Source organism: Lagopus muta, chromosome 3 (assembly GCF_023343835.1).
Source record: "Lagopus muta isolate bLagMut1 chromosome 3, bLagMut1 primary, whole genome shotgun sequence".
In the NCBI taxonomy this organism is placed as follows: domain Eukaryota; kingdom Metazoa; phylum Chordata; class Aves; order Galliformes; family Phasianidae; genus Lagopus; species Lagopus muta.
In genome coordinates, this window is record NC_064435.1 from 74,259,494 (window position 1) to 74,281,719 (window position 22,226).

Below are 22,226 nucleotides of genomic sequence, written 5' to 3' on the forward strand. Positions count from 1 at the left end.
TAAAGAATAAAATTAAACCAAATAAAAAGATTTCCTTTAAAAATAAAACTAGTATGAATACTAGAGCTATTTTATCTTAAATTGATAAAAACATTTCAGGTTTTATCCTGAGAAGGTCATAAGGGCACCAATTTCTTTCTTTTTAAGAATAATTCAAAGCCAATGGCTCATCTTTACGTGTCAGTATTATAACAGTGGAGTAAGCAAAACACAGAATACTGTGAATACAGATACTCAGTATATTTAACCTATCACATCAGCTACTGCTAATCAACCGATCACAGCATTTGGTGTGCCTGCTCTTAACATGAGGAAGCTGTGACAGCACAGAGATGTACTAATTCCTTTCCATGTTGCGGCCCTAAAACCTGTTGGGCCTGGGTCCTTGAGCAAGGAATAGAAAAAAAGATGGGTTTTGTCACAGTATGCTGTGATGCAGCTCACATCACCTGGCATAGGCGTAGGTAGAGCTTCATTTATGGCAAGACTTCTTCCATCTCCAGCACCAGTGCTCTGAATTAGGACAGCCTCATTAGATATAGCATAATTATTTTAGAAAACACTCAGGTCTCTGCTGTGGATCTCTATGTGTACACATAGCGTGGACTACATTTCCCTAGGCTTTTTAAACTTGCTAAGAGCCTGGACATTATTCATCATAAAAGAAGCAGAAACAAAAGTCCCTTGGTGTTTGATCCTACCCAAGGAATGAGTGATGCATATGATGGACTTTCTCCACCACTAGCAGCTCCTGAGCAAGACCCTGCCAGCCCCTCAGGTGAGCTAAAAGGTTAAATTCCTGCGTTCCTCTTCCCTTGCTAGAAGAAAAGAAAAATCAATCACATCCAGTATACTTCTGTGTTCTGAAAAATTTCAACTTAAACATTTGCTGATTGTTTTTTATTTCTACTGAAATGCTCTAGTCAAAAAGCTTTCTAAAAACAAACCTCCCCACTGCATGTCAGAAATTAATTCCAAAGGGCTCAATATCCTCCTAGTTGGAGCAAGCATTTGGGAAATGGGATTTTTTCCCAAATGCTTGCTCCAACAGTTTATTTTTCAGCTCAGGATATTCAGACCCACAGTTTCTGTCTGTTTGGGGTGGATTCTCTTGATGTAAGAGAAAACAATTTCTATATGGTTATTTGTGCAAAATCTTACTTTCTCAGTGCATTTCTGTGCTAAAAGATGTGCTTGCTAGGGAAGAAGGATAATTTTCAGGAGAAAATATCTTTTCTTTTTCAGAATACCAGGCACCATGTAATTGACACTTACCAGGTCAGTCTATTGGTAATATTCTAATGATCACACTGTCACCATGCGATAAATCAATACAGTCATTCTCTCCATAAAATTTAAATTGCAGGACATACGCAAAACGTTAACATGATAAAAAGTATATTGCTGAGGATGGAACACAGAGTACGTAATGCTCTGCTTAACATCTCTTCTTCAATATCTTATGGGAGCTTTTTGACTTTTTTTATTACTTCGGCAAAAAATGTAATAACACAATAAAATTTTCCTACTTACTTTAAAACTTAAGCTAAATGTTATAAATCATCCATATTGGAATAACCATTTTTCTCTAAACTAAGAAAATTAGGTAACTATCCATACTCAGAGTCATGGCTGAGTTGCATGATTAAATTCACCTAAACAAAGTATGTTCCACATCTGTATTGCTCAGAAGATTTTTATTTCCACATACTCATTGGCTGTATCTTCTGTAAATAGCTTTCTTTAAATATACATTATTTTCTTCACCAAGTTGGCACAATCTTTGTTTTCAGTTTCGGTTTACTGTATGTAGTTTCCTTGAAATATTTTTATTTAATGGATGATACAGATCAAAAAGTAATGATACAATGAGCATCACACTTGTAGCCTCTTGTACTTTAGAATCACAGAATCATAGAAACATGGAATAGTTTATGTTGGAAGTGAACGTAAAGACTTTCTAGTTGCAATTCCCCTGCTTTAGCAGTCACCTTCCCCTAGACCAGGTTACTCAAAGCCCCATCCAGCCTGGCATTGAACACCTTCAGGGATAGAGCATGCACAGCCTCTCAGCAACCTGTTTTAGTGTCTCATCACCCTCTGAGTAAATATTTTCTTCCTAATTTCTAATCTTAATCTACTCTCTTTTAGTTTAATCTTTATCCCTTGTCCTATCACTACATTCCCTGAGAAAGTCTCTCCCTATATTTTCTATGGAGCCCCATTTAGCTACTGGATTTCCCCCAAACTTTCTATTTTCTAGGCTGAAAAATGCCAACTCAGCTTGTCTTCAAAGGAGAGTTGCTCCAGCTCTCTGATCATCTTCATAGTCCTCCTCTGGATTCACACTCATTTGTCCGTTTATTTCTTGCAGCCAATATGATCAACTAAGTAAAATAGATGCTTACATCTTCCAGCTTAACTATTGAAGATTTGACCTCTGTATAAACACTGTTCAATTTGAAAAGAAATCTGTGAATGGTCAGATGTGTATGCTTACTAATAAATAACACTCTTGGGTGTGTTGGCAATGAAGTTTATAACATCAACAAATTGACTGAGGAAGCTACTGAGAAAAAAATAATGATCATGCTTGTAGAAGAAAACTTGAAAGAGTTTCTACAGAGTATGTCTATCATTTTTATTTTTATAGATTTATTTAAGCAAAAACTCAACTCACCGCATTATGGTCTCAGACAGCCATCAGCGTGCATTTTGATATGGAAAAGAGAGTTTCAAAGCAGCCTAGTATCTACAGCTCCTGTTGCTGTCAATAGAAATCTCAGAATTGCTGTGAGCACTTTTTAGGTATCTCATTTCATGCTTTTAGAAGGAGTATACACTCCTGAAAATCTGACTACAACTCTGTTTAATTAGGTACTTCTGAAAATCATTAGCCTAATCTATCATAATTAGATAATTACATATGGTCTGTTTCACTTTACGTTTCACTTTTATCCCAGAACAGAAGCTCATTATAGTCAGAAACAGAAAGGCAGTGTTGATATCTTACTTGGGCAAAAGGTCTCCCGGAAAAAGACAGATGCTGCTAAAAATGATAGTGATGGAGCAAGGGACACTGTTGTCTGTGTGTCACTTTGCAAACAATTCTTCAGGCACTGCAAAGCGATCCCATGCTGTTGTATCTATAGTCCTGGTTACTCTTCAGTGTCAGAGTGCAGGCACAGGTGTATGCTGCTTTTGAGCTGTCTTAATGATACCATGGGTAGTGTGGTATCACACTCCTCCTATCTAAATGTTCTCTGTGTTTTGAATGTGTAATTTCTTCACTACTTCCGACAGAAAACATATTGGGGTGAAATGAACAACATGATTCTTGAAAGTTGTTTGAATTTCTATTAACCGTATTTGTTTACACTTTCTACACAGCAGGCAGCAGATGTAAAATACAATTATTAATGATAATAACCTATTATGATGATAATGATGTTTAAAAATAATTGACCCATAAATCTTGCAGTTAATGATCAATTACCACTTAAATCTGATGAGAGGAAGAAAATAAATTGGATAAATGCAGATTACCAGGAAAATTGTATGAATGATATATAATATTTAACTGCTATCCATTGTTGTATTCTTTCTGTTTCCAGGATTATTGCTTGTTATGCCATTAGAACATTACATTTTACATGTTGATAAATCATATATATTTTAAATGGCTATGGAATAGTATCAAGAGATAGATATATTTGTTTGAGTGCTCTGTTTTGTAGCTAGGGGTTCAATAGTTCTCATTTACAGCTTTGAAGAAGTTTTATTTCTTTCAGAAAATACTCCAAGTAGTCCTCTAAGAATAGCCTTTGCAAGTTATGCATTTTTCATAATGTTAAAAGAAAACAAAAACAGTAACAGTATAAGTGTAGCAGATATAAAATTTACTAAACATTTAATGTTTTGAGAGTCTATGGTAACAGAATATTTAGTTCTCAGTTGTTTTTTCTTAATATTATGCTTCAGGGTTTCTTTGTTTGTCGTCCTTCTGCCTCAATCAAATAATTCACACTTGGAGATGCTTTATGATCAAGAATATGCAACAGTGACAGCTACCAAAACAAAAAAAGCTTGTTAGGGACTTTTTACAAAGAGTGCATCCACTTTCTGGGGCAAATCTGCTCTTAGTTAGAGTAGTTGAAGTATTCTAATACGTAAAGGAATAAGAAAAAGAAATAAAAGAAAGCTGGAAAAAATATAGATTGGAATTGGTATAGATGTTGAAGTTTGTGTTAATTCACTGTTCATGTTGCACACACAAAAATAGTGACAGATGCCTACAAAGCATCAGGTGCTATGTCAAAAGGGGAGCTGCATCTCCTGGATTGCTAAGCACAGGTTCAAAAAAAGCTACAGCTGCACAAAGAAATTTCATGTATCCATCTATATTTGGCAGCCTAGAAGCCAGCCAGTATATAATGCCCTACTTCCATGTTATTAAATTCTCTTATCCACATCAAAATAGGTCATCTTCATGGAAAGGGACTGCTGAGAAAAACACCTTAACTGTGCTAATGACCCAAAACTCCCAAATAAGTCTGAGAAATTTTTACATGATGTTGAACAAAACTCCAGGGGCTATCCTTATGATATGTATGCATGATTTAAATGTTCCCTAACACTCTCCATCCTTCTTCAAATCTTCAGAGCAAAAAGAGATTGTGTACCTTATTCTCTTAGCATAAGCAAAAAAATCTATAGGAGTACTGATTATGTGGTAGAGTGGGAGAAAAAGCCCTATATGACTTGCTGGCAAGCACACAGCAAACATAGGTGGTTCAAATAGAAACAGAAGGAAGAGTCACTGTGCAAATGGTGAAGTGGAAAAACCAAGCGCAAATAAAATATAAAGAGCTTATCTGGGACAGTGACAACTGATTATGTCAGTACAGAAAAAAGTGGAGAGACTCAAATCTGGAAGAGGTAGCTTTGAGAATACAGAAATTCACCCTTTACCAAAGGATAAATTAATTAGCTACGTTATTAGGGAGTTAAAAATAAAACTAAACAAAACTAAAGAAAACTAACAAATACTTGGGAAGGAGAAGGAAATTACCATGCATTAGTTACTAGATAAAAATGTGATCAAAGGTTAATTTATGTCTCTTCTAGGATAATGCAGACAAGAATGAATGTTGAATATAAAGGCAGACAGGATGAGGAGGAAAGAGAAGGGCACAGGAGGGGGAGATGGATATCCAATTGTACAGTTATAAGATGTGGAAGGATCCTGGATCAAAGAGGAATTACCCTAAGTCCTCCTTTGATTCTTGTAGGAACACAGCGCAAATACTGGTTTGCTAGTCTTTATTCATGCAATCAAATACTGATTTGACTACTGATTTGCTGACGTTAGGGTTCTAGTCAAGTGATTCATTGATATTACAGTCCAAAATTATAATGATCTCTGCATGGCTGCTGGTTTCACAATCAGCTTACAATTGCAGACTGTTTCTGGACCCTTTCAATATCTATCTTCCATCACTCCTTGAAACATCTGAGTACAAGATATATAATCAACTCAGAAATGCAGTTTTAGTTTACTCAAAATTCACAGATAGATGGGAATCAGACTTATTCAGTATTTTCTGACAATACATTAGAATATTTCAGCTTGGTATGCAAAATCAAGATGATACAACTTTCCTTAATGCATTTTGGCATTGTGGTAAAAAATAAATAAATTAATAACATCAGGTTGAGTAGGATTCAGCAGGATTCAACCTTCTCTCCCTTTGTGATTCATAGCAAGGTCTGACTCAATCAACCACCTAATCACTGCGTGAATCTGTGTACCCGTCCTGTGTAGGTAGTTCTCATTTAGTATAAAATAAATAACTAGTTGCCAGAAGTGAATTAGAATATCTTGTCTGCCAGGCCATTTCCTTAATCAAGCACTTCTTTTATGAAGACAAGCTGAAAGAGTTGAGGTTATTTGATAAGAAGAGGCTTCCAGGAAGACCTCACTAAGGCCTTGAAGAACTTGAAGAGAGCCTACCAAAAGGATGGAGAGGGATTTTTTTTTAGGGAATGTAGTGATAGAAAAATGGGTAACAGTTTTAAATGAAAAAATGTAGATTCAGATTTGATATAAGGAAAAAATTCTTCACTTTGAGGATGTGGCACTGGAACAGATTACCCAGAGAGGCTGTTGATGTCCCATCCCTGAAAGTGTTCAAGGCCATATTCAATGACATCTTAAGCAAATTGATCAAATGACAGTGAAACTGGAACTAGATAATCTTTAAGGTCCCTTCCAACTCACATCATTCTATGACTCTATGAATTCATGCTATGATTCTACCTTTAGCAATGGAACATGCACAGTAATGCAGAAAGTCAGTATGCTAATGAGGAGTTGGACAAGACATATGTAAAACACATTTGAAAATAAGTTTCTATGAATAAAATCTTTGAAATACACCTTTCCTTCTACTTATTAAGAAAATATCAATTTTGAAGTGTCTCAGTTCTCTGAAATGTGGGCCAATAGATATCTGCAGGTCAAACAACTCTGACAGAAATGTATAATATGCAGAGGTTTCCCCTTTGTTACACAGCATCTCCTCATTGCTGTGAGACATGCAAGGAGGGAGTTCCCTACTGAATATGTTCAAAAGCATAGGTTCTAAATAAAAAATTCTATGTTCAGCAGGATAGTCAGTGAGTGGTGTTTCATCACTTGAAGCTGATATCCCACCTGAACTTGCCTGTCTTCTTAAAGGACCCTTGATGAGATGAAGGTATTCCACGATACAGGTTTTTTTTTTTTTTTTTTTGTAAGCTTATAATGTATTTTTTATCACTGTATCTACCTCCAAGTGTTAATAATAAATGTTCTCTCACTTCTGCTGTGAAATCTTTTCAGCTTACCTGAGTTCAGAAAATATATGCAAACTTCATCCTGTGATAATGAATATCATCTCATTTGATAAAGTAATCCAGAGCATGACATCTTTGGTATAAGCCCTTTGGGAAATTTCAGTCCTGATTATGAGATGTAAAAAGATTTACATAGTAGCAGTTAGTGTTAATGGACATTTTGTTCCTTTTTAAGTCTGCATGTAGACTTTCTGTCTTTGTTGACCTATGATGAAGGGATCACTTCCCACTGTTAACATTAAGGGTTCTCTAGGTCTTGGCTTGAACATGAGACTTACATAGACCTCAGTGAAAACGCTTATTTTTCAACTGATTTATGAGGCTTATTCCAAAAGTAGTGCCCTCCTATTTTATTATGTTGGCTCAAGATGTTGGCCCAGAAGCAGATATTGTTGGTATGGCAGTAGAGATTGAGCCTTCCCACCAATATTCTGTTGAATTTTGTTGCCACATGGCAGATGGCAGCAGAAAGTCAGTTTGACAAATGGTCAGTTTGGCATATGAATAGGAGTGAGTACGAAGCAAAGGTGTGTTACCGAATACCTCCACGAGAAAAAAATTGCACCCATTGACATCCATAAGTGCTTGCTGAATGTTCCTGGAGATCAATCAGTAGATGTGAGCACAATGAGATGGTGGGTAGAGTGTTTCAGAAGTGATAACGGTGGCAGTGGATCACCTTCACTGGCGTAAATTTTGATGAGAGCTGCTTGCAGGGTCTGGTTCATTACTGCAAAAATGTATAACTAATGGTCTTGACTACGTTGAAAAACAGTGTTTTGTGGCTGAGAATTTATTCTATCAAATAGTGTCATTGTGCAATTCATATCTGTCATAGTTTCCATGGAAATAAATAGGAGACATGACTTTCAGAGCAAACAACATAAAACTCTGCACAAGTATCCTTTTAGCTGTTTTAGAAAAGTGAATGACTCAATTTTTCCTGGCAGGTAGTTACTCTAAATCGTTGCAATGTTTTCAAAAAGCAAAATAAAAAATTACAATAACTATATTAAATTAAAATTAATACTTTTTTTCTTTTTTTTTCTTTTTTTTTTTTTCCTAGCTCTAACTATCTGTGTGCCACATGTGAATTTCAGGCATGCCACATATCATCTCACATACTGTTTAACCAACTGAACTGTCTAAGTAAATCACCACTGATCAGAAACTTCTGTTTTTACTACTCTGATTAAGAAGTAGCCCTTACTTTATGAGAATATAAATGTCTGCAACAGATCCAGAAAAAGGTAACGTTTCAGATCACAGCGTGCTTTGGTTAAGCTTGTTCCAATACAGTGGAGTTTCCATACTGATGTTTTAGCCTGTAATCCTGCAAACATGCTAAATATTACATTCAATATTAACATGAACCTCCAATTCTCTTCTGTTTGTTGAGAATCTGTTATGATTCAGTTTTTGGGATATTTGATGTAATGGAAGGAAAAGTTTTTAAATCCCATTAATGTGCAAAGCTTGGTCTCCCTTGATTTTTTTTTTTTTTTCTTTTTTTCATAGCAATGACTGGACAAAGATGTCATTGCTACAGTGCATGGATAAGATGCAATCTCAAGGCTACTTTCTTCAAAGAAGATGCAGTCCATGATCATGAAAACTGTCTGATGCATGTGAGACTTACGTGTTTTTTTGAAACCCTGTACAAGATGAAGGCATACAATGAGACAGAAAATGACTAAGATCCCTGACAGCAAAGGAAGTGATAACTGAAATTAGACACAGTAAAGATAATTGTGCCCAAATATCTTTCCAAAGCACTGAATATTCCCACTTCCAGGAAGATGTCTTATTTCCTCTTGCATCTGTGACACTATTCCAGGAGTAGGGGTTTGAGCTGAAAGAAAGAGAGAGAATGTAGTGGTGGGGCAGTTTAATGAATGGTGAGGACAAGGGCAGTAGGAATGTTGGTTTCAAAGAGACTTTCTGGATGATCTGGTTGTGGACCAAAGCTGGAGCATCTCACAAGTGTTCTTACAGGATGTGACAATAGACAAGGAGACAACATTGGCTGTAGTCCATGAAAAAATAAAGTAAGAGTGGATTTTTGCTTGTGAGGCAAAACTTAGTCTGGGAAGCAAAAAGAAAAAGCTAAGGATATCCTGAGAAGTATAGTATGAAACTGTCTCATTACATGCAGTCAGATAGAGAAAGATGGAAAAGTAAAGCATTAATACCTAGATGAGAGAAAGGTGTGAGGAGAAGGGATTCATATTATCAGAAAAGGGGAGACTTGCTAAAAAACGTGCACCTATACAGGTTGTAAAATTCATTCCAGTTACAGGAAAAACAAGCTTCATAAAGTTTAAAAACTTTCCTATGACCACTGCAACTCTAGACGAAGAGTTTGGGAAATTTTATGGATAGAAGGACATAGATCAAAAAAACCCCAAAAAACTAATGTTAAAGCATGTAGATGAAGGCTGCAGTCACACACACAGGGAATATGAATGAGCATAGATAGTTTTAGTGCTTAATAATAAACAATAATATCTGCATAATGGGCATGTTAGAAATGTGAAGGAAAGAAGATTTTTCACTTTCACTCATAGTTACTTGAAAATTAATACATTTGGAATACAACATACTCTTAGGAAATCTGGGTGGGTTATCATTGACATCTGTGAGAGTTATGTTTACAGTTGTGGTTCCAGCTAGTCCTCCCAGTTGTCCTCCCATGTCCTTGGCTTGGATAAGAACTTGATATTGTTCTTTCACTTCTCTGTCCATATTTGGCAAAGCTGTTCTTATCACACCTATGAGAAGAAATGGGAAAGAAAAAGAATGGGTAAATAAAGGGCTGTAATTGTCTACTACTACATTTTAATGCTGGGTCTCTTAAATCAGAATGTCTCTTTTTCTAAAGGATTGATACAAGAGCTATTTTCTAGTAACCTGTATGGCTTTAAAAGTAGTCTTTTACCCTTGGTGTTTTAATGGATCTGGACTGATAAGAAAAAAACTTGAAGGCTCATTCTTATTTTTTTCTGTCAACTAACTGCTGCTATATTAACAAGTAAAAATAGGAATTGCTAGCTTACAGTACTTTTTTCTCAAACTAAAAATAACTTTGACCCAAATATTTTTATGGAAGTTATTACAAATTCCTATTAAATTAAATTGTATAGCAATTTCCATTCTCTCCACTCTCCACTGCTAATAACAATGGTTAACAATAACCACTACTTTCCACCTCAGCATGGCATTTACTGTACTGTGTAGATCTAGAATATGACTAGCAAATACTTAAGAACAATTACAACTCTATGCTTCTGAGTATTAGAAAACAATTGATGGCGTTCAGTGTTTTTTTTTTTTATTTCAAGACAGAAATCAGAATTGTAAAACATTGTAAAAAAATTTTCATGTACATACTTGTGATTTTTGAGCATCAAAATTGAGTGGCATTGTGACAGGCATCAGGTAAATAGCAGAAACATTAATAATTAAAGTGAAAGGCAATACTCATGAAAAAAAAAATTGTAGATAAGATGAACATTAATATGTCTTCTCTTAAATTTCTGAATTCCTATTTTGTGGAGAGTGTATATTCCATAATATTTTACAAAGTCTTAAGTATGTTCACTCTGAGGAGTAGAGAATGTGAGAATTAAGGACTTCTCTTGCTATACCAGTGAAACATAATAAAAAGCACTGAAAATAGGCAGTGTCATGAGCAGAAGATGAATGTCATCTAATTATTATACTTGCTTTAGGTACTGTTGATGGTTTTCTGAGTTAAAAACACTCCTGACAGTCTTCAGAAAATGAAGAAGTTACTATCATTCTAGTAGTAAAATTTCCAGTTACTCACTATTTATTCCAGTCTGAAAGTATAAAGGTATTCTGTTTTGTTTTTGTTGTTGTTTGTTTGTTTGTTTTCTGTAAGAGGTCTTTGTCCTCCGGGGGAGGAAGGAATAAATTTCATGTCTAACAGTTCATAGTCAATTTTCCCTTCTCTACCTTTCTACCTACTCTCTTTCAAAAGCTTTGGGGAAAAAAGAAGAAAAACACTATTTCTAACAGAATCCATTTATATGGATGGGATACAGATGAGTTGAAGTTATGCAGACAAGGCAAAAGAGAGAGAACTATATTAGAGATAAAATCCATTGGAAAGAAGACTACAGACTTTGGCATTCCACCTTCAGTTTCATAAAGAATATGTAAACTTTGAACTAAAGGCTTATTTTAATATAGAAGTCCTACATGTACTTGACTTGTTTAAAAATGTGTTTTTAAATCCTTCTAAGATTTTACAATAAAGATCATTCAGATTCTGAACAAAATAACTTCTAATTTTTATCTTTTAAAAATTTAAATATCAAATTTGCAGAAAATAAAACTGCTGAAAACTGATAATAATAACCACAGGTCCTGAATAAGAAGATATGCCCTGCAGTGTTACTCAGACATAATTCAATAAGATAACTCACTTATGTGGACGATAAGGAATATTTTTTTTGTGAATAAATTCTTTTATAAATATTAATGACAATATTCCTCTCAAAACCAATCTCGATTCCAGTAATGTAACTGAGGTAAGAATATGGACCAGAATGACTGATCTTAAGAAAGAACTGCAGATATATGTAAGAATATTGACCATATAACCACATTATAAAATTCGATAGAAAGAAGTTCATGAAAAGGATGTTTGAGTAACGAAACAGTACAGACAAAGGACTGTCATCTGTCTGAAGAGAAGTGCTCCATGTTAAAGAAATCTGTTACAATTTTCATCAGGTGAACAATCTTACACCATTGGAAATAAACTCCCACATATAAAGTTTGAGGCCTCAGAATACTCTGCTCCGACAGCTGCTCTCCAGCAGACATAGTAATGTATTTAACCTTCCTGCAAGAGCAACATAAGCTTGCTCTCCTGCTCCTACACAGTCATGCCTCCCTGCAGCAGAGCCCTAAAGACAGCTGACAAAGCCAGCATCATCAAAACATGAGCAAAAAGGCACCTTTCACATTCAAATCCATAATCACTAGAGACTATTTCTAAATTCATATCAGAATAAATTATCTATCAATAATAACTAGACAAAGGATTATATGTGAAGCTATATGCATGGCAAGTATAACCATAATTTCACATATAAAAATTTAATCAGTGATTTGACCACTAATACTTTACCATAGAATTTTAAGGCAGCAATACAAATTTCTGCAAAATTGCCAGCTAAAACAAAAAAAAAAAAGAAACAAAATGATGGTCAAACCATCTTTTGGATGATACGAGCTGCCTTCTGGAACAGTGTGTGTGCATTCTCACCCTTTGATGCTGAAAAGAATGCTTCAGAAATGGGAGAAGCCCAGAGAAGAAGAAGCAATGTAATGGAATGGTTTATGTTTGAGAAATTCTTCATTCTGAAAAAGAGACAACTAGGAGAGAATATGATATGAGTATTCCTCAGAGTTTAATGGGGAACTTCAAAATTATTGATAGGAGTTAATTGTTCACAGCCTCTCACAATGGAAGAAGTGCAAGGTATGAAAGAAGTTAAGAGGTGTTGGATTTCAAAGAATGAGAACTGGTTTTTCATCCAAGAAAACATTTGTTGTGGATTTTGCAGTCAATGAGTATGCAGATATGATGCACCTGGACATGTCAATTCTACTGGGAAGCGGACCAGTAATGGAGGAGAAATCCTTTCAGAGTTTTCGGTTACAGGGACATTACTTGCCACCGAAGAAGTACGGAAGAAGAAATTGTCGGAGACTACGAGAATAGTGTGGGAATGCATCAGTAAACTCTTGCCTTATTTTATCTAGAGTTGAACAGACAATCACTTTTGTAAACATGAAGCAGGGTAACATGAGCCTTTGCTCTGATCCTATTTTCTGGTTTCTAGTGTTCTTTAAATAATTACAACACAGTGCCTGAAAATTGTCACTAGAGAGCAAGAGATGGCAAAAAACAAAACAAAACAAAGCAAAACAAAAAGAACAACAAAAAAAAATTGTTTATCCATTTTCCAGTAGTTCTGAGTTTGGTCTGTCATTTTGTATCAAAATGACTTTCTTTCCTTTTTCTATCACAAACACTCAAGGCAAATGTTCTGCAGCAAGACTTTGCAATAAAAACTATTGCATTGTCTCTTCAGTTATAAAATAAAACACTGGAAATATCTGAGGATCTATAATGGTGCTTGAGACTTCTGGATTTTCGATCAAGAAATTAAGACATCATTATTCACTTACTGTTTATACTACAGACATTGTTACATCCAGACATAATTCTCATATTGTAATATTTTAATATAAGACAAGTATTAATAGATAGGTATGGAAACACTAAATTTCTATGATATTACAGCCATTTAAAGTGCTGGTGTGCAGGGTGAAGTTCTTAATAATCATTGCTTTTTTTTTTCCTGGGAAACTTGCACTAGAAGTCAAGTTGTGGCTTCAGTAACTGTTTTTACCACAATTTACTACCTCTTCATTCTTTACAAGACAGAAATAATAATAATAAAAAAAAGTATGAAGGTAAATACTTTCAGCTCTCCCAAGACACTTAAGAAGTCACATTTCAGTTTTAAAAGTAAAGTTGCTGACTGCAAATTGCAACACAATCTTCTGCTAAATGGAGCATGTGACAAAAGATTGTGCCTGCTGGAGATAGTGCACTAATGGCCTTAGGTGGCTCTTACCTCCAAGCTATTGATTGATCAGGGGGAGAGGCTCTTTAACACACAATCTGACATTCAAGGACAGTTTTACTGGAAGGAGAAACTGTATTTGCTGAAAGAGGCATATGGACAACTATCCCTGTAACACATTCAGGATGACACAATGCTTGGCAATCACCATGTAGGTTATTGGTTCCTTAACTGAACTGCTAAATATAGAAACAAGAGTGACATTTAAAAATATAGGACGAGATACCTTATTAACAGGTCTACCAACCTCCCAAATACATCAGTCTCTTTAAATGCATCATCCTTTTCTGCTCACACATTCTGTAACATAAGACATGCTATGCCCCAGGAAAAGAGGAGGACAGGAGATGATTAGCTGTTGCGCAGTCTCAAATTAGCTCAATACAGTAAAACAATCATTTCTAGGGAAATCTGGACTGTAACTTTAGTGCATTAAAACTGCCAAGAAAAAATGAATAAAGACCTGGGACAAAAAACTGAATAATGAAAAAAAAAAAATAAAAATTAATGCATGCAGCAGATGAATCTTTATCTGTAAACGAATGGCAAAACATCAGGAAAAACTACTTAATGTATACATATTTTAGATATTCCAGGATTATTTGGAAGAGGGTGCTTCTTTTGCTTCTGGAACCGATTGCAATTTATTAAAGCAGCAGTCCACAATCAAAACAAAAGTAAGTGCAACGTTACTCCACTAGCTTTTCACCTTATCAAAATAGCCCATATTTATTCACTGACATTGCCAGCACAAATTGAAATCCAGAGGTTAAATCTTCTAGTATTGCTGATAAACTGTTTACCTGTCTTTGGATCAATGGAGAAATAGGGTTGCCCCTGAAGAATGCTGTAGACCACTCTGGCACTATTTCCATAGGTAGGATCATCAGCATCTGTTGCCTTTACTTGGAGCACGTATGCACCTGCAAAGAAACATAGGTAATAAAAATTTCAGTATAGAGCAGTGATGGTGGACATTTCAGACACATCAGTAAAGCTGCTAGCAGATTCTGTTGTAACTCCTGTTCCACTGGATACAAGGTAAGAATAAAGTAGTAAGTTGTTCAGCCCCATGCTAGCATCCATCCAGATAACAACTGAGGAAAAATGGGAAGGAAAGGAGAAGTCCTGTATCAGAAGATATTTATAAACAATTTATGATGCATACATTATTCACAATTATTATTTTTTAAATCTAACATATATAAGAAGGAGATCTGGAAAGCAGAAGACTGGATTTCTAATACTAGTTTTGTGAAATGATGGACTTATCCTTAAGGTGTGTGCACAGACAACTGCACAAGTAAAATATGTGCTTTGACTTTGACACAAATGTTTGTTCAAGCAAATCCTGAACCTGTAAATGAACCAATCTCTAAGTGCTTTTAAAAAACTATAATGCAGTTTCCTTTAAGGTTAGCTCTGCAGTGCTTGAATTCACACTCACATTACAAACTGAAAGTGGGTGTTAGTTCAGTCAGTTGTCTATGAAATCTGGACTTCAATATTCTCTTTCCAATACAGTTCAATTGGAAACACGAGCATCCTGGAAGTAGAACCTCCCTTTGCTGCACAGTTTTCAGTCATGATTAGAGACCATACTCAGTGGAATAATCTGTGTTATGCTCTGATTTAGAAGCTACCAGAGCCATGCATATGAAGACAGAAAGAGAGAAAACAAAAAATCATTTTTAGTGGCAATTGTTCTACATACAATTCTTGTCCTTTCCCCTGGTTGCTAAATAATTTACCCATCTCTATTGTCCCAAAATTAAAATAGTGCTCAAACTACATTTTCCAACAAAACATATGGCCACATATCAAGACTTTCCATTCAAATCTGAAGAATTAATATTTCCTATGATCTTATGTGAAAATGAACATTAGAATTCGTAGAAGACAGAAGCCACTTATTACATGAGCACTTGAAGGCCACCTGTGGACTCTTCCCACTGTGGAAGAAAAGGCAAGGTCTGTTCCTTTTGGAACGATTACATTGACAAAACGTCACACAGATTCCCCTCACTGCACAGTACAGAACCTATCTCTGGTATCCATGAGATTGTCTCCATTCATCTCTGCAGTATCTTACCATCTTTCCAACACAAAAAACTCAGTCTATTTTTTCCTTTGGAAAGAAATACTACTTTTTAACCTATTAGCATCCTCCTCCTATCCCTAAGTTGCTCATCCATTCCATATATTTTGACTTTTGAATGAATTTTGTTTCCCTCACAGGTGGAAAAATTAGGTTCCCAGGTTCTGAAGTCTGAAATTGAGCTGGTTGACCAGAAGTGGCCTATCTGGCAAGTGCTTTGGGACTGATTTGAAACATCCTGCACTTTTACAAAGACACATATTCCCAAGTCTCCTCTTAGGCCAGGACATGCATTTCTGATGCCCCGCTGGTCACTGAAAAGGGAGCTAATTTTAGTTATCTTCTATATGTAAATTGACAAAATTTTACTGGCATATCACTAAGACTTTTGCTTTGAACCTTAAAGCAGGCAATATTCTGCGTAAGAGAACAGGACAGACAGAACAAGGCTCACAAATACAAAAGCTGAAAGTAAATTCATATAAAAGCCACAGTGGCTGGGAGTTAGTTTGAGATCTCATTCTCTATCCCAACATTTGCATCACAAGCCCTAGGAATGCTTCAAACAACAGCCTTTTTGTGGAGTAGTGACTGGCATCTCTTTCCAAAACCATCATGACCAGACTCCTTGTTCTCACTATACCAGCATCATTTTCCTCCAACACAAAAATTATTTTCCTAAAACAAATATATATTGATAGAGAATAAACCAGAAGGTGTACTTTCATGATGGAGTTCATGATACCTATTAATATTTGATTTCTACAATGTGGGCAGTGACTTTCATGCCAGGAGTATTTGCAGACACAGGCTGAGCACATAGAGCCTGGCAGCACAGACCAGAATAGCAATGTGGGCATGTGAAACACTACAGCTGAATCTATATCTATTTCTATGCAAAAAAGTTGAGACTGTAAGGTGAAGGAAATGAATAGCAGCCATCAACCTGCTAGAAAATGCTGCAGCTGACCTAGGTGTCTGATGGTCCCTCACAGACCAGTTCTTAGCTGTCTACTAATATTAGTTTACATATTTTTGTACATATATACTACAAATAATTCTGCCATTATACAGAAGAAAGAATAAATGGTAATTTATAAACTAAGCTTTATTAAAGCAAACTTTCTAAGTCATCCTTTAGCTAGATAAATTGAAAATATTGAATATGAAAAATAGTATTTCCCAGTGATAGCACTTTCAACTGTATTAATCCATATTTAACATGTTCTACAACAGGTAGCATGTAATGCTTGCATTTTTATGAGAGGTAAAGTTTTTTGTTTTTTTTTTTATGGGCCATCAATTATATATTAACTAAAATATATATCTAATTTTCAGAACAGGTTTTCTGAAATTGTTTTCTCATCCTTTCAGTATTATCAAGCATTGCCAATAAGTTTTCTAGTTTACTATAACACATAAAACTAATACAGTTTTAAAAGTGGATCTGAAATGGTGGGTTTTGTTGTTGTTGTTGGTTCGGATTTTTTGTTTTGTTTTGTTTTCCAGGCATAGAACAGGACAGTGGAGCTGTAAATCTTTAACACGTGAACATAGGATCAGAATCATAGAATCACTCAGGTTCAAATAGAACTTAAAGATCATCGAGTCCAACCATGACCTAACCATACTATCCTAACTAACAACCCTCCACTAAATCATGTCCCTGAGCACCACATCCAGGCTTTTAAACACACCCAGGGATGGTGACTCCACCACCTCCCTGGGGAGCCTATTCCAGTGCTTAACAACCCCTTATGTAAAGAACTTTTTCCTGATATCCAATCTAAACTTACCCTGGTGCAACTTGAGGCCATTTCCCCTCATCCTGTCATCTGTCACCAGTGAGAAGAGACCAACCCTGCTCTTACTGTAAGCACCTTTCAGGTATTTGAAGAGAGCAATAAGGTCTTCCCTTACCCTCCTTTTCCCTAGACTGAACAGCCCCAGTTCCTTCAGTCTCTCCTCATAGGGCATATTCTCCAAGCTCCTCACAAGCCTTGTTGCCCTTCTTTGGACCTGCTCCAGCACCTCAATGTCCTTTCTGTATTGAGATGCCCAAAACTGAATACAGTACTCGAGGTCAGGCCTCACCAATGCCGAGTACAGAGGCAGGATGACTTCCCTAGTCATACTCACCACTTCATTCCTGATACAATCCAGGATGCCATTGGCCTTCTTGGCCACCTGGGCACACTGCTGGCTCACATTCAGCCGACTGTCCATCAGTACACCAAGGTCCGTTTCTGTCAGGCAACTTTCCAGCCACACCTTCCCAAGCCTGTAAGGTCGTCTGCGGTTGTTGTGACCAAAATGCAGAACCTGATACTTGGCCCTACTGAAACTCATGCAGTTTGCCTTGGTCCATTGATCCAGTCTATCCAGGTCCCTCTGTAGTGCCCTTCTCCCCTCAGGCAGATCAACACTTCCATCCAACTTGGTATTGTCTGCAAACTTACTGAGGGTGCACTCAATCCCCTCATCAAGATCGTTAGTAAAGATGTTAAATTGAAGCAGCCACAGTAGTGAGCCTTGGGGAACACCACTGGCTGCCAACTGGATTTAATTTCATTGACCACAACTCTTTGGGCCTGGCCATCCAGCCAGTGTTTCACCCAGTGAAGCATATGCCCATCCAACCCATGGGCAGCCAGCTTCTCCATAAGAATGTTGTGGCAGGCAGTGTCAAAGACCTTACTGAAGTCCAGGTAGACCACATCGACAGCCTTACCTTCATCCACTAAGTGGGTTACATTATCATAGAATGAAATCAGGTTTGTCAAACAGGATCTACCTGTTTGTAAACCCATGCTGACTGGGTCTGATCCCGTGATTGACTTTTAATTGGTCCACGATGGGTCCCAAGATTATCCATTCCATAATCTTCCTTGGTACCAAGGTGAGATTGATAGGTCTGCAGCTGCCAGGATCATCTTTCCAGCCCTTTTTGAAGATGGGTGTCACATTTGCCAGTCTCCAGTCCACCGGGACATCCCCAGTTAGCCAGGACTGCTGAAGAATGATGGAGAGTGGCTTGGCAACCACATCTGCCAACTCCCTCAGCACACTAGAGTGCAATCCATCTGGACCCATGGATTTGTGAGCATCCAGCTTTCGGAGCAAGTCCAAAATCATCTCATCATGGATCATGCAGGGCCTATTCTGTTCCCCATCCCTATCTACCAGCACAGGGGGCTGTATTCCCAGGGAGTAATAAGTTTTACTGTTAAAGACTGAGGCGAAGAAGGCATTAAATACCTCAGCCTTATTTTGACCCCTGGTCACCAAGTTGCCCTTGACATCCAAAAAGGGATGGAGATTCTCCCTAGCCTTCTTCTTGCTGTTTTTATATTTATAAAAATATCTATTGTTTTCCTATACCTTAGTGGCCAAGTTCAGTTCTAGCCAGTCATTGGCCAGTCACAGGGGATCACATTTATTATAGCTCATGACGTTTTAATTCCAATATGCAACTATATGCATTACATGGGGTAACCAAATAAGCATAAAATTACAATATTTATTGCTTAGAAATAACATAGAGGGAAGTTAACATTTAAAAAGAATTGTATTTTAATAGTTGATATGCAATCAACAAATATTTGATGTAGGGGATGGTTCCAACCAGTTCAGGTTGGTTCTGATCAGTTCTGATTGGTTACTTCGGATGCAAAACAATTCAAACTGGTTCTGACCTCAGTGGCCTGAAGCAGCCATACCTACAGAAGAAATGCTATCATTCCCTGCTTTAATTTTTGAGCATAGAATCATAGAATCATAGAATCATAGAATCACTAAGGTTGGAAAAGACCTAAAAGATCATCCAGTCCAACCGTTCACCTATTCCCAATAGCTCCTACTAAACCATGTCCCTCAACGCAACATCCAGTCTTTCCTTGAACACCCCCAGGCTCGGTGATTCCACCACCTCCCTGGGCAGTCCATTCCAGTGCCTGACCACCCTTTCTGAAAAGTAATACTTCCTCATGTCCAGCCTGAATCTCCCCTGGCGTAGCTTGAAACCATTCCCCCTGGTCCTATCACTAATGACACGAGAGAAGAGGCCGACCCCCAGCTCACTACCACCTCCCTTCAGGAAGTTATAGAGAGCAATAAGGTCTCCCCTGAGCCTCCTCTTCTCCAGGCTGAACATTCCCAGCTCCTTCAGCCTCTCCTCATATGGCCTGTGTTCCAGACCCCTCACCAGCTTCGTTGCCCTTCTTTGAACACGTTCCAGGGCCTCAATATCTTTCTTGCAGTGAGGGGCCCAAAACTGGACACAGTACTCGAGGTGCGGCCTGACGAGTGCTGAATATATGGGAACAATCACCTCTCTGCTCCTGCTTGCAACACTGTTTCTGATGCAAGCCAGGATGCCATTGGCCTTCTTGGCCACCTGGGCACACTGTCGGCTCATGTTCAGCCGAGCATCAATCAATACCCCCAGGTCCATTTCCTCTACGCAGTCCTCCAGCCACACCGCCCCAAGCCTGTAGCGTCGCCTGGGGTTGTTGTGGCCGAAGTGCAGGACCCGGCATTTGGCCTTGTTGAAACTCATCCCATTGGCTCCAGCCCAGCTCTCCAGCCTGTCCAGATCCCTCTGTAGGGCCTCGCTACCCCCAGGCAGATCCACACCTCCAGCCAATTTGGTGTCATCTGCGAATTTACTGAGGGTGCACTCGATGCCCTCATCCAGGTCATCAATAAAGATATTGAAGAGGACAGGCCCCAGCACCGACCCCTGCGGAACACCACTCACGACCGGTCGCCAGCTGGATTTGACTCCATTCACCACCACTCTCTGTGCCCGGCCCTCCAGCCAGCTCCTTACCCAGCCAAGAGTGTACCCATCCAAGCCTCTGGCTGCCAGCTTCTGCAGGAGAGTACTGTGGGAGACAGTGTCAAAGGCTTTGCTGAAGTCTAGGTAGACCACATCAACAGCCTTTCCTTCATCCACCAGTTGGGTCACTAGATCATAGAAGGAGATCAGGTTGGTCAAGCAGGACCTACCCTTCATGAACCCATGCTGGCTAGGCCTGATCCCCCGGTCACCCTGCACATGCCGCATGATCTCCCTCAAGACAATCTGCTCCATAACCTTCCCTGGCACCGAGGTCAGGCTGACAGGCCTGTAGTTCCCCGGATCCTCCTTACGACCTTTCTTATAAATGGGAGTCACATTGGCAAGCCTCCAGTCTTCTGGGACCTCACCAGTCAACAAGGAGCGCTGACAGATGATGGAAAGCGGCTCGGCTATCACCTCCGCCAGTTCCCTCAGCACTCTCGGGTGGATCTCATCTGGCCCCATCGACTTGTGACAGTCCAGTTGGAGCAGTAGGTCTCTGACTGTTTCTTTCAGAATCACAGGGGGGTTAGTGTGCTCCCCGGCCGGGATTACCAGGTCAGAGAGAGGGGTATCCTGAGGATAACTGGTCTGACTTTTAAAGACAGACGTAAAGAAGGCATTCAGAACCTCCGCCTTTTCCTTATCCTCAGTGGTCACATTCCCAGCCTCATCCAGCAAAGAGTGGATATTCTCCTTTGTCCTCCTCTTACTGTTAATGTATTTATAAAAGAGTTTCTTATTCCTTTTCACACCAGCAGCTAGGTTAAATTCAAGCTGGGCTTTTGCCTTTCTGATTTCACCTCTACACATCCTAACAACTTTCCTGTATTCATTTTGAGTGGCCTGTCCCTCTTTCCACAGGTGGTAGATTCTCTTTTTCTCCCGGAGCCTCAGGAATAGCTCCCTATTCATCCACGCCGGTCTTCTTCCCTGCCGGCTCATTTTGCAGCACAGGGGGACTGCCTGCTCCTGCGCCCTTAAGACTTCCTTCTTGAAGAGCAACCAGCTCTCTTGGACCCCTTTGCTCGCTAGGACTGAATGCCAGGGGACTCCCCCTATTAGTCCCCTGAACAATTCAAAGTCCGCCCTCCTGAAGTCCAAGGTAGCAGTATTACTATTCCCCCTCCAGGCTCCACCGTGAATCACGAAGTCTATCATTTCATGATCACTCTGTCCAAGACAGCCTCCAACCTCCACATCTCCCACCAAACCTTCCCTGTTTGTGAACAGCAGGTCTAGTGGAGCAGCTTTTTGGAAATCCATTTGCTGTGCTTCCAGCTAAGAGCTGTTGCATGTATCACATTTAGTGCATAATCAAACCTATTTCCAGTACCTCTCAAATAACACTATTTGATTTTCAATGCCTGCAGTTCAGGTGGCATGGAAGCTGACTTTCAGGACAGTTTTTGTTAGGCTGAACCATGTACATAGTCTCATTTTGTCGGGAGAACAGTACTTTAAATGTCAAGACTTTTTTTTTTTTTTTTTTTTTTTTGTGAAATGGAGTACACAGTGTTGTGGAAAAACACTTTTTTTGTTTCTTCTGTCTTATGCAGTAAACGCTTTATAAAGCCAAGCTAAGAGTTTAGAAAGAGTCAATGGATTTTATTACTAACAATGTTTTTGTCTCTCAGAGTTTTTCTTGTAAATTAATTAATAGGTCCCTTTCTCCTGGCCATCCCTATCTCCCTCACAC

At 38.2% G+C, this 22,226-nt stretch overlaps 1 protein-coding gene across 9 annotated transcripts in view; it reads right to left on the minus strand.

The window, feature by feature from the left end:
- The window catches only part of CDH12 (cadherin 12), a 511,787-nt gene that overhangs the window by 50,899 nt on the left and 438,662 nt on the right, over positions 1 to 22,226 (minus strand). For all 9 annotated transcript variants that reach the window (XM_048939406.1, XM_048939405.1, XM_048939403.1 and 6 more), the window contains 2 exons: positions 14,390 to 14,509; positions 9,501 to 9,668 (listed from right to left, as the gene is read on the minus strand). In XM_048939406.1, the coding sequence (XP_048795363.1) occupies positions 9,501 to 9,668; positions 14,390 to 14,509 (288 nt within the window). The remainder of the gene's footprint in view (positions 1 to 9,500; positions 9,669 to 14,389; positions 14,510 to 22,226) is intronic.